The sequence below is a fragment of the Melanotaenia boesemani genome, chromosome 15 (assembly GCF_017639745.1).
Source record: "Melanotaenia boesemani isolate fMelBoe1 chromosome 15, fMelBoe1.pri, whole genome shotgun sequence".
In the NCBI taxonomy this organism is placed as follows: Eukaryota; Metazoa; Chordata; class Actinopteri; order Atheriniformes; family Melanotaeniidae; genus Melanotaenia; species Melanotaenia boesemani.
Genome location: NC_055696.1, coordinates 7,496,027 through 7,509,297, shown reverse-complemented (window position 1 = coordinate 7,509,297; position 13,271 = coordinate 7,496,027). Strand labels below are relative to the sequence as shown.

The following is a 13,271-nucleotide window of genomic DNA, read 5'->3' as shown; positions in this document are numbered from 1 at the left end:
AAAAAATAAGTCAAGGTAGTAAGTGAGTAAATATTTTTTAATGCCAGCTAATTGTCAATTAAAAGTCAATGGAACCCGAGTTGCACTTTATAAACATCTTTCCATTTCCTTACCTTTCTCTCCCCTCTTCTTGCGAGTACGGTCAATATGGTCTTTGAGCTGAATTCGAACTTGGCGTTCAGTGGGCTGGTCCCTAATGAAGGAATGCTTGAGCAGTTGCTCTGTAGAAGGCCGGCTGGTGTATGTCTTGACAAGACAGCCTTCTATAAAGTCAATAAATTTCTTGGACCTGGGAGGAAGGGGAAGTTAGAGGATGATAAACCTGATGGAAATGAAGGTAGGGCCTGAAACTGTTGACAGCTATTTTTGACAAATCATTGTCAAGAGATTCACAGTGAAGGGTCTAGCTTTAATCCCCTTCACAGCATTTTCCAGGTGTGAAACTTGTTATACCAGAATTCCAGACAAAAAAAATTATATCATATATATATATATATATATATATATATATATATATCATAAGTAATTTCAGAAATATTTTTCTTTTTTATTCACAAAAGGAGAAGATAGCTATAATTAACTAGTAAAAAAATGTACAAGAATCCAAAAAACTATCAATAACCTGCTCAACTCTACAAAATGCAACAGTTAGTATGTTGTGAGTACCAAACCAAGAGTTCTTTTTTTCATTCAACTTCAACATGCAGTTAAGAGTTCCCGCATCCATTTCTCATATTTGCAAAATTGCTCATAACCAAAACAATGAAGAACATCTATGGACTAGAATTAAAAAAGAGGAGAGAAGACAATAAACTTCACAGGGGAGTTTGTTAATAAGTAACAGGAAAAGAACAAGGAGGAAAAAAATTCCCTTGACAAAGAATTACAAATCAGTTTTAAATATTTCAGTCTCAGTAGACACTCTTTTATGGAACAGCAGTTATAAACACATTGGAAGTGTTCTGAAGCACATCATCAGCTTTGGAAATCTGCAAATTATCCAGTAACTTCTTGAACAATCACCATGTTTTCCTTTCAGTGCCATTCTTATCAAGTGCGTTCACTATGTAATCAGTCCTGTTATTTTTATACTGCATTTATGAGCCATATTACAACACTACCATTATTGTGTTATATTTTAATGATGGCTTGGGAAGTGGATTTCCAAGGCAAAGGCTTTGGCGAATCAATACCCAGCTACAGAAACTGGCAACAGGGACAAAGGCAGCAAGTCAAGTGGGCTTACTTGTAATTTTCCCTTGTGAAAGAGTCATGCCCCAGTACCTTTGGGTCGGGTAAAGGGCTCTGTCTTATCTTTATGCACCCAATTGCAGTACAGTGATGCCAGTTTTTCTTGGAGTCTCTGGACGGGGTGTTGGAAACCTAGGAAACCACCTAGAGACTCGCTTGTCCTGTTTGGGGACTTTAATGTTTATGTGGGCAATGATAGTGAAACCTGAAGGGGTGTAAAAAGGGAGGAACAGCCTGCTTGATCTGGACCAGATAGGTGTTTCATATTTAGCCTTTTTTGCTACTCAGTTTATTCCCAACAAACACTATGATAAAGAATATGTGTTTATAAGTGCACTTGCTACCGGGTCGTCGTTGGTTGCAGGTCGGCTGTTGAAATTGTATCATCAAATCCATCTTCTGGAAATTTGTGTGAACAGAGCTTAGCAGACTCTGGACAGGTTCAGTTCCCCCAAACATCTGGTTATGGTGTGATGGAAACACCATGACCACAGAGGCCTTTAGCTAATCTCCAACAGAGCGTCACCAAGGTGCCAAGGAAAATTGGGAATATTTTTCTGAATGGGCTGTGTTTCATAAGGTTATTGGTGCTTAATGTGTCAGAAATCCACTAGGTAATGAACCCTTGAAGAGAAGGAAGCAATCAGGTTGAAGCAGGAATCCTATAGATCTTAGTTAGCCTGTAGGACTCCAGAGCCTTCACCAGTAGACCAAGCTGGATGCAGCTTAAGCAGTTGCAGAAACAGAAACTGGAGTGTTGGAGGAGTATGGTGAGGCCATTAAATATGAATCTGGGTTGGCTTCAGAGATTTTGGCCAGCTGTGCTTTGCAAACATTTTACTGGTATGAAGTGCTGTTAACCTCATTGGTTAATGTAGCTCAGCAGTGGAAGGAATAGTATTTAGGGACATCTGAACCTGACTGATACACCTTCCATAGTGGATGCAGAGGCAGGGGCATTCATGAGGGACCCACCTACTCCCAGAACTAAGGTTACATTCCACTTTTAAACATGTGTATTTGTAACTTGATTGGTATCTGAAACAATTTAACCTAATACACAGCTTACACAATATACATTTGTAAGAAAACCAAAGAAAAAAAGGCATTCCAGGTAATTCAAAAAGAATGGCAGCATGATTGTTCACTCACCATTTCTTGGATTTAAGTTTTGGAGGGGGGTTCCTAGGAATCAGAAAGAGGGCCCTCATTGGGTGCATGTCGCACAAAGCTACAGAAATAAAGAAGATTAGGAGAGTTAAACCCTACCCATGCAGAGAGCTTAGGAACAAATAAAAAAGGTGTACAAAAATAAATTCAGTATAAGACTATTCTCAACTTGCCTAGTTTTCAAATAATCTTAGACACTGTTACACATATTTTCTTTCCCCCCCTTTTTTGTATTCTGAAACATGGTTATAGCTGTTGTTATCCAATCTTTACTGGTGCCTCAGGCTTATTGTTACACTGAATGTAAGAGCAAGGGCTGTGAGTCATTGTGTTCCCAGCGTAGGTAGCTAAACCTGACTGGTTAGCTTTAGAGTCTCACAGTAAATAGGCTTTTGTAACACAGTCTTTTGGACATATGCAACGTGACTGAGACGGCCAAAGGCAAAGGGAATACTTCATTTTAGTGCTTAAAGGGCAATATCAAATGAAAGGAATCACAGATAAACTGATGTTTCATAATAATATCTACTCATTTTAAGGACACACTGATGGGATGTTGGTCTGGCAATGTACAGAGTTACAGGCTGAGTCTAACGTACTGTTTCATAACATTCCTGGAGTCAGCATGTATGGTATGCTTGATTTGGCTTTTTAGCTGTTAAGCTGTATAGATATTTAAAAAGGTCTGTAATAATGTAAATAGCTACATTTTATTCACTATACTGACCACTTGGTGTAAAAAACAGAGGTATAATGTCTGATGCAGTGAAAAAAAAATATCAAGAGTCAAGAGAAGCTTAATAATTCATTGGTTTAAAAACAAGCTAAAAATAAACATGTCACCATATGGCTGGTGGCTTGTATGACACTGAAAAGCGGCCAATGTCTTTCTTGCTATGCAAGGGTCATTGATCTCCTACCATAGCAGGTACAGTGATAGCTGTCAGTAAAACATTAATACATACTTTTTTCTTTTTTTTCTGGTGATCAAAACACTGATTAAAATGTAATTACTGATTATATTATCAGTACAGATATGATCTGGGTTAGTATGAGAAACCGAAGATGTTTCCAAAAATGTAACCCCTGCTGTAACGGTTTAATTTTATACATACAGTTGTACAAATTTAGCTGTCAAAGTCATTTTTATTATAAGAAGTAAGCACATGAAAGTAAGAAAAGCAGCAACTAATGATGCTTGATTACGACTAAAATTAATTTAAGAAATCTAAAGCATTTATGGTGTTGTAGCATGTACAGTAAAATGAGTCTTGACATTACTTATTTTGTCTAGCAATGCTCAGTAAAGCACAAATTAAACAGTTAGAAAGCAATTTAACATTTTAATAAAGTTGTCTAAAATATTTTCTTCTGATCTAGGATATCAATCACCTCATAAATGTTTTCAGCACTACTATCAAAAAGAATCTAAAAACAAATACTCACAAAAATTCACTCTATAAACCTACTTCAGTAATCAGACTGATGGAGTGAGTAAGTACACGTTGCATAATTTATAACAGCACACCAACACCAGCTTGACAGTTGGCCTGTACATCATACTGCATGTCACTCACAGCAGTAGTCTGTAGGAGCTCTGGTATCTATCGATGATGTAAAAAGGGGCCTCCAGAACAGCCACAATTTTTTAAATAATGGCAAATACAATAATTTTTCATTAATATTTCAAGTCTAATTTTATTTATTAAGCACTTTTCATGCAAAAAACACCAAATTGTTTTACATAATAAAAACAATTTATGCACATAAAAAAAACAAAAACAAAAAAAGGCCTTCACACCCCAAAGTATATAGCATAGCAATTTAAAAACACACCCCTCATTATAGTCTGATTATAGTCTCACACACACACGCACATAAAGTGCATGTACAACCAGGCTGTTCCATAGACGAGGGCCATAATGATGGAAAGAAGCCTCGGCATAGGGTTAAGTCCTGACTTTGGGAACAACTAAAAGGCCAGTACCCGATAGTTGGGGTCCGAGAAGGCTCATCATTTAAAAGGTCAGATAAATGAGAAGGCCCAATACCATAAAGACGTTTATAAACTACAAAAAAAAACCTTACAAATTACACAAACTCTGAACTAAAATATGCCATACAAACACAACGTGCAGTAGGTTCAACCTACAAGTATTTTGACACAGACACAAATTTAGATATTTAAGCCATTTACAAAAACAGTCAAAATACAATAATAAATGTGTGCCTGTTAAGGTAGAGACTTTTAGCTTTCACTTTAAAGACTTAATTATCCTAACTGTTTAATGTGGAGAAGTCTTTTTCTAAAGCTCAAGTATAGTTGGACGATCCACCAGCTTTCATTGACAGGTGGGGGCTATTCATTATTTCTTCATCAATAATGCAGGTAAAAGGTCTGGATTAGATTGTATGTGTGACATTTACTGTTAGAATACATACTGTGAGTCCATGAAATTTAAAGAGCTCTTAGTACACAAAACAAGCCTTTCTGAGGCTGCAAAAACAAAGTCGCTTTGAGAGATTTTTGGAAATTTGCAAATAATGGAGAAAAAAGGAGCCTGTACAACATCCACAACTGAAAAACACTCTGCAGGAGGTAGACAGAGGTAGACAAAGTCTAACATCATGAGAAGAGTTCACGAGAGTGAATAAAGTTCACCACAAGGTGCACTTCTAATCCTCAAGGATAGAAATGCAATATGGGTAAAAGACAAGAAAATTAAAAAAAAAATGCTTGAAAAGTCAGAGCAGCTGTTCTGGAGCATCATTCTTTGGTCAGATTAAACGAAGATCATCCAATACTAAGAGAAGGCTTGCAACAGCTCATGACAGAAAGTGTAAATCACTTGTAAAACACATGGAGGCAGAGAATGATGGTATTGGCATGCATCGCTTCCGATGGCACTGAGTCACTTGTGTTTATTGATGATGTAACAGAAGAGTGTACAGGGATATACTGTCAGCTCAGATTCACACCATAGCAGAAAAGTTAATTTGGCAGCCCTTTAAAGAACAGATGGCTAATGACCCAAAACATACTGAGAAGCAACTCTGGACTTTTTGAAGGTGACCAAGTGCAATATTCTAAAGTGGGTGAGTCAGTCGCCTGATCTTAACTTGATGGAACGGATGTCTACCTGCTACAGAAAAAACTAAAAGTAGAAAGGAAAAAAAGCTGCAACAAAATCTAGAAAAGCATTTCAAAGAGGAAACCTCTTTGATGTCCATTAAAAACGAACAAAGGATTCTTAAATTGTTAAAAAAATAATATTGGTGACTGTCATTTGTCCAATTTGTGCCTCTAAAAACAAACATGTTTACAATGTCTCCAGTTTCCAAGACACTGTTGTTCAACTCCTTGAATTAAAGCATTTATGTTTTTATTTCAAAGCTAAATTTGGTTATGTGCATGATCGTGAAATTCTGTTTTCAAACTTTTCTTGACCCAACTGTCTCCAAATATTGTGAGATGTGTGTGTAAAATAAACTGAAAACGGGAATGGTTTATTCATTTATATAAAAGCATGATAGCAAGGTTAGAACCTTACTTGTAAGAGTATACTCACATCATTTTGAAAACACGTAAACATTGTACAAATGTTTATGGGATACAATAGGGTTAATCAGTGGCTGTCATTCCTTAAAAAAGTTTATCTACACCTTAGAAAGATTTTGTTATGTATCAAATCCCCAGGCAGACAAATCTCCTTTCAGACAGGAGAGATCTGTGCAATCAGCCTCCACATGCCAACTGCCAGCTCACGACTACACTACCCTGATTACTGTGAGTCAGTTGTCCATCTGAATACACAGACAACAAGGCTGCATATGCAAGACACTCATTCATGAGATCTCTAGGATTGGCTTTGACAGTAAAAATTATTTTGTGGCAAATAGATACAGTAGAAATGCACAAGTCAACATCCAACAGATAAAGCAGCCATGCAAAGAAGATTATGCACTTACGAGGAGCTCCCTCTGCCATCTCAATGGCTGTTATTCCCAACGACCAAATATCACTCTGTAACATACATAACAGTTTTGATTTATTATTATTTTTTTTCATTCTTTCAGCACAGTGCATAAACACATACACAAACAGCACTGCTGCAATTACCCTGTAATCGTAGGTAGAGTCAGGGTTCTCATCGCAGGCAATGACCTCAGGTGCCATCCAGTAAGGCGTGCCAATGAAGGTATTCCTACGACCAACAGTCCTGTCCAGCTGAGCGCTTACCCCAAAATCGACTGTGGAAGGGATCAGAGGAGAAAAAGACGTGAGAATATAAAGGATAACAAAGCAGAACCACTTCAGCAGAGAAAAAAAAGTATTTTAATTCAACATACCAAGCTTGACCTCTGCATTCTCTGTTAGCAGCACGTTCTGGCCTTTGATGTCTCTGTGGATAACTTTATGGGCATGGAGGTGAGAAAGTCCCTGTTCATACACAAAGAAGTCAAACCTGGTCAGTAAGCAGTAACCTTTGCAGCATAGATGATTTGACTGCTGGGGCTATGATTTCCCACCCTAAGGATCTCTCTGCAGATGTAAGCAATCCAGTCCTCTTTCAGGGAGCTGCCTTTAGTGTTTTTCACCAGGTCGGTCACTGACCCTGCTCCACAGAACTCCATCACCAGCTACGACCAGAATAATACAAATTTAGTGGTTACAGTTCATGATGAATGCCATCAGAACGTCAGGCAGAAGTTACAACAGACCCAAAGCTGGTCATCGTGTCCTGGTGGACTCTTCTTGACAAAGGCACCATAGTATGTGGCTATGTTGCGGTGGTGGCTGTATTTTTTCAGCATGTTGATTTCAGCTTTGATCTCCTCTTCCTCCTCCTCCGTTACATCCATCACCTTAATGGCAGCCAGCTGGCCTGTCTTCACGTGACGGCCCTGATTGAAGAACAAAATTAATCACTGTAACGAAGTTCGATAAAGTTTTAAGTTTGAGATGAACATTTTACTCCATGTTTCTAGTTTTTTTTTTTTTAACCAATCAAGAATATTTACTTGCTTCTTTATATTAAATCACTTTTTTAGCTGCTGTTGTAGTACAGTTTCTTCCTCTAGACTATTTTCCTGTCACCACCACTTTATAATTATGAGCCTAATAGATAAGATAAATAAGATAAACCTGCTTTATGCTCAGAAATTAAAATGCAAGACATTTAATATGGTTCCTAACAAAGAAGCCCTGAATGATTCAGTTTTCCATAGAAGTCAGAGTTTACTCTAATGTAGGCACCATAGCTCACCTTGTACACCTGCCCATATGTCCCATTGCCAACAACCTCGACCAGCTCAAAGATCCCTGCTGGATCCTATAAGAGAAAGACATTAATTTATCATAAAACACAGATAAGGCAGGGTTAGATTAAAAAAACAAAAAAAAACAAAAAAACAAAACTCCATGTTAAAGATCATTCCTGCACAGCTTTTATTTAATTTAAATAAATCAAATTAAAAACTGTTGTATTTGAAGCACATCATTTTCTTATTTTTGTTTTTTAAGTGGTTGATGTTTGCTTTGTTTTTCTTTTAAATCCTCCACTTGTACATTTCAGTGCTGACCCTAAGTGAAGGTTGCAGATAATGTTGTTTCACTTGTGTTCCTTCAACTAAGAGTTAACATTTATATCTGAAATCTCACTAAACTGCACCTGCTCTTATAAATGCTGCAATTGGGCTAGTTATATTTTTATAAAGGCAGAGGAACAACAAGCCTTAAGACAAAATGTGCTGAGGTACTGATGAAAGACTAAAACTAGGCTTGTATAGAGGTCACCGTGTCATCATAAATTCAGAACCTGAGTACAATTACTGAAAGTGAACACAGCTGCAGCTCTATAGACTCAAGAGCACCATCATAAAAACATGTGGCCCTCTTTAGAGCAGAAAACAGAGATAAAATCCAGAGAGGCAATCCTAATGGTTTCTACTGTGTACACTTAAGCCAGTTTAAATTGAAATATCAATTCCATATCCATCATGTAAACCCAGTCTTTCTAGCCACCTGCAAGACCTAACACAGGAGAGAGATTCAGATACAAAATACTGACAACAGTTTAATTATAAAAAAATGGATTCTGACAACATGGACCGAACCCAAGCCTTTTTCTTAATTTGATCATTTTATTTTTTGGTGCCCTGAACACATTTTTCACCAACACTAATAACGAGTAGGTTGCTTTTACTAAATTATGCAACCCCCTCTCCCCAGAGACAAGGGAAAATGACAAGCAGTTCCACTTTCATGTAATTTCAATATGGCTTTAAGGAGATGTGTGGGTGGTTAGACTGCTGCTTTGGGTTTAGAACGTACACCATGACCTATCCTACTTTCATCTATTTCCAATGATGGGTTTTCTACCTTAAACAAGGAGGGGAAGGTTTTCCTTCAGGATTTACATAAAAAATTGAATCTTTACTTGGAAAAGCATTGGCATCAAAACAAAGAAATGACCAAACATTTTATGTAAATGCACATAGCTCATATCATGACAAACAAACAGCACAAATTTTTAAGCATGTTATGTATGAGGAAACAAAAAGGGAAGGAATTGTGACGTCAAAAAGGAAGCAAGCAAATGACGGTATGGGAGGAAATAATGTAATGACTGAGTGGGTGGCAAGGCAGAGGTGGTAGATTCACCCACGTCCAGCACAGAGAGTGGGATGAGAGAAACAAGCTGGAAGTAGGGGAAGGGTACAGTTATAGTCGAGCAGTAGCACCAGCAGCACATAGCATCTCCAACGATTTCAAAAGAGAAAAATCTACTTAAAACATAATAATAGCATCACCTGACACAATCTCTAACAGACAAAAAGCTCAGTTCACAATACAGTTAGTTAACCCAAATGTCAAGCTTTGATAAGTCGGGCGCATAAAAAGTCATATCAGTTCAAAAAACTCTGGTGAAAGTCCAAGAGAAAGCTGACAACACATTTTCTGGAAGGGTGTTAATTTAAGCAACATGGGAAGTCTTTCAAGAAAAAAAAAAATTTAAGAAAAGGCCATCCTATCCGAGATTACACGCAAAAAAAAAGAGCATTCATTTCCTGAATATCATTAGAGGATAATTTTCCTAATTTAAAAACATTTGGTATTCAAATGAATGGCGTGAAAACAATGATAACAGAAGAAAATATAACTTACATATCTTTAAACATTTGAATAAATTAAGTGTGGCTGCCTAAATTATTTGTTGATGCATCTGTGCAGCCAAGTATTGTTACATAATACTACCATCCTTCTGGATTTTTTTTTTGTGCAAATTTCTTTAAAGATGCTGCAATTGAGCCAATAGTTTAGAAGAATAAAATGCACAACATGTACGCTCAGTGGTGACACAATACGCAGTCCTGCCAATAATTTCTCACTCTTCCAACATTCAACAGGTGATGGTAACACACAAGATATGCTAGAAAGCAATGGCAGCTAAAAAATTAGAATGGCAAACAGCAAATGTTTCATGATGAAAACACACCTTATACATTAGTAAGAGTTTGGAGATACACGTAATTTATGTTTCTAGTCAATTGCAGCATTTAATATTGATATAGATTTTATTGCATTCTAATATATTTTTGTGAAGACCCCTCTTGGTCCAATTCATATGCAAGGACTTTCAAATATTTGATGTGAAGAGGCTACCATGCTACAGTTTTCTGATACTCTATAAAAGCAATCACTGACTTTTAATGGAATTACTGTTTTCAATCTTATGGACACGATGCTGATTTTTTTTCCATATGAACATGGAAAGATCATCAATAAGAAAGCCAGACTTTTACACTAGTATCATACTGAATTCATATCTAAATGCCAAATATTATCACATAACGTTTTATTTCCTTCAATTCTTAATTTAACACATTTAAAGATAACAGGAAGTTTGTCTGAAGTGGGTTTACGTCATCAGAAAATTACACAACACTTGTGTGTGTGGAGGCTGGGGGGGGGGGGGGGGTGTGATTAGGAGATGTGTGAAGAAGAAATTGACAGAAGATACAGCTTCATTTAGAAATATTCTATTAAATTTCTGACTTGTACAGTGTGTCACAATTTTACAGGAAGTGGTGAAACAGGCCAGAGATTTTCTAAGACTGAAACATTCAAAAGGAGAAAAATAAAACCCTTAGGCAAGAAAAATCCAGGATTTTGGTCAACTAAAAATACCAGATCTAAGAGTAATTTAATAATCTTGCAATATTCATCTAGCATGGTAAATGTCTATAAAGAGAAGTCGTGAGTCTTATGTTTTATTTTCCTTTTTTATGTTTACATTCAATTATAAAAATATTATTGTTATTTGAGTATTTGGTTCTTGAGGTGGAGAAATCCGGAGTGGACAACTGATTATCTTTAGTGGACAACTAATTTTTAATAATAATAATTTTTAAAAAAGCATTGCTTCCTACAACAAACAGGTCAAAGGGTGTTTATTTTATCTAAAGTTTATTGCGTGTATGCAACATGGTTGTGCTTGTGCTAGAAAAACATTCACGTGACAAAACATGTAAAGAGTTTGCCACCATTTTACACAACTTAAGAGCTGTACACTTATCTTGCAATAATAATGGTTATACTCACCCTCAGAGCTGCGAGGTCTATGTCATCCAGGCTTCGTGTGGGGGCGTTTTCAGACATAGCTGGCGAAACTTGTGACGTTAGCTAACAAGTTAGCCAGTTATTTGACAAGACGAACTTTGAGGGGGAATCAAGTGGCCGCTAACGAACTTGTGACGGCTAAATCCAAAGGAAACATACAGTAAACTGGCTTTCCAATGTGCCGAAACTGTTGCGGAACAACACTTAAATTTGCAAAACCATCGCAGAGCTGCCACAGACGCACCCAGCTGGCTAGCTCACATCAACTCTGGCCGAGAGCTATAATATTATCCGCAGTTGTTTTACAAAAACGCCGCCTGTAAAATCTCCCCAAAAGACATTCAGTGTGAAGCAAGATATTTAAACGAACCGTTAAAGTCGCTGTTAGCCAGCCATTAGTATCAAATTAATAAGTAGCAGGTTTTAAATGCAGTGCACTGCCACTGTTGTTGAACACCTTGCTGCGTTCATTTTGACAAGACGTCGCGTCTTTGCTGCTGTACAACATCCCCGCCGTTACATCTGATACACTGATACATGTCGAGGGGAAAAAATGAAAAAACTATCGGATAGGTTTAATGTCCCACCCGAACATCCCTTGTTATGCCGAGAAAGTATAAAACAACATTTACGCCTTTACAGCGCAGTGCTTGTTTTTAAGGAGAACGCAACGTCTGATGTGATGGCGTCCGGGTCCGTCCGCACCGCACCAGAACCGATCGTCAGGCTGTCATTAGCCTTACATGGATAGCTCTTGGAATATTGCTGTTGAATAAGAGTGGAGAATTTAAAACATAACCCTCTTATAAAATACAGTTCCCTGCGGTTGCAGTTGTCAAACTTGTTACCACGACTTAAATATCCCCCAATTTCAGCCAGAGCGAAAATGTATTCCAGATACCGACTCAGGTGTGTCCGCTTAATCTAACCTTAACGTGCTAGTTGACGTAGCTAAGCTAGCAGACTAAACTGTCTTTTCCAGAATAAACTTTCCCTCTTCATGCGTTTTCTGTGTTGACAGTCGCGCCTAGTACTGCCAACCTTCCGGGGAAAACACAGGCAGGCAGACAGGCAGGCTCAATGTTCTCGCCAGCCACCGTAATACTTGTAGGCTGGAGCACTCCAGTCTTTAAAGTTAAGCGTCGCTGTCGTTATGCGGCGTCCAGTTTTCCCTAACTTACAGATATAATCCAACAGTGCACTATGCGGTGCAGTTTGTACCTGCAAGCAAGATCGAAACTTGTTTTTTCGCCATGTTTTGCTTCCCCAAGTCCTCCCTCCCACTCCAGCCTTGATTTAGTTAGGGGGTTGTGCTGACGATTGGCTGCACGAAACACTCCTCAAGTGTTTTCTGCGCTTGAAGAGGTACGGTGCTGCATCAGGGACAAATTACATGGAAAAATTACAGTGGACATCAACCTACGCGACTGTCTCTGTCTCTGTCTACTCCTGGCTGCACAACGAGATCATTTTCTGCATACATGTCCTGGTCTGACCTTCCTTATCACTGAATATAGCCTATAAAGTTATGTTACAACATACTGCAGGATGATCAAAACAGTGCAGCCTTCTTCCTCACTTTTGCCAGTAACTACTAATGTAATATTATCTTGGATTTCCTCTGCCACTCTATCAGTTTATAATTGCTGCAGTTATTCATCCATTAAGCCATGCCTACTTTGTCTTCAGAAGATAATCATGCTTCTCAATAATATATGATTCAATTCCAGAGTTGTTTACCAAGATCAAAATAAATGTTTTACAGCAATACAATACACAATGCATTTTCTGTAAACTACATATTTTAGCATTCACATTTAACTTTAACTCATGTTTTTATTAAATTATACATATTTTCTGATTTAAAAAAGGACACATTTGAGTAGGGTTTGAGGTACAATCCCACTTTCAAAAAAGGTTTGGATACTAAATTGTAAATAGTAGCAGAATGCAATGATTTGCAAATCTCATAATCCAATACTTTGACAACAGGGCATAGAGAGCACATAAAATGTTCAAACTGAAAGAATTTACCCTTTCCTGAAAATATTAGCTCATTTTGAATTTGATTGCTGTGGCACCACTCAAAAGAGTTGAGAATGTTTACCCCATTCTAGCCCTGCTGGATGGCTTGGATGGCTATTCTTTTCATTTGAGAGCATGTGGTGTCCATGCTTTTAAAAAATAATTTTAAATATTAAGGCATGTGGCCAATACTTTTCTACTT

General features: G+C 37.6%; 1 protein-coding gene across 4 annotated transcripts in view; it reads right to left on the bottom strand.

Annotated features, from left to right (window-relative positions):
- The window catches only part of mink1 (misshapen-like kinase 1), a 33,358-nt gene extending 21,013 nt beyond the window's left edge, over positions 1–12,345 (bottom strand). For 3 of the 4 annotated variants that reach the window (XM_042008277.1, XM_042008279.1, XM_042008280.1), the window contains exons 1-9: positions 11,027–12,345; positions 7,689–7,754; positions 7,144–7,326; positions 6,952–7,062; positions 6,772–6,862; positions 6,542–6,672; positions 6,391–6,445; positions 2,404–2,482; positions 114–289 (exon numbers count right to left, since the gene is read on the bottom strand). In XM_042008277.1, coding sequence (XP_041864211.1) covers positions 114–289; positions 2,404–2,482; positions 6,391–6,445; positions 6,542–6,672; positions 6,772–6,862; positions 6,952–7,062; positions 7,144–7,326; positions 7,689–7,754; positions 11,027–11,083 — 949 coding nt within the window. In that variant the 5' untranslated portion in view covers positions 11,084–12,345. The remainder of the gene's footprint in view (positions 1–113; positions 290–2,403; positions 2,483–6,390; positions 6,446–6,541; positions 6,673–6,771; positions 6,863–6,951; positions 7,063–7,143; positions 7,327–7,688; positions 7,755–11,026) is intronic. The other variant, XM_042008278.1, reaches the window with a different exon arrangement.
- Between the last annotated feature and the right edge of the window lie 926 nt (positions 12,346–13,271).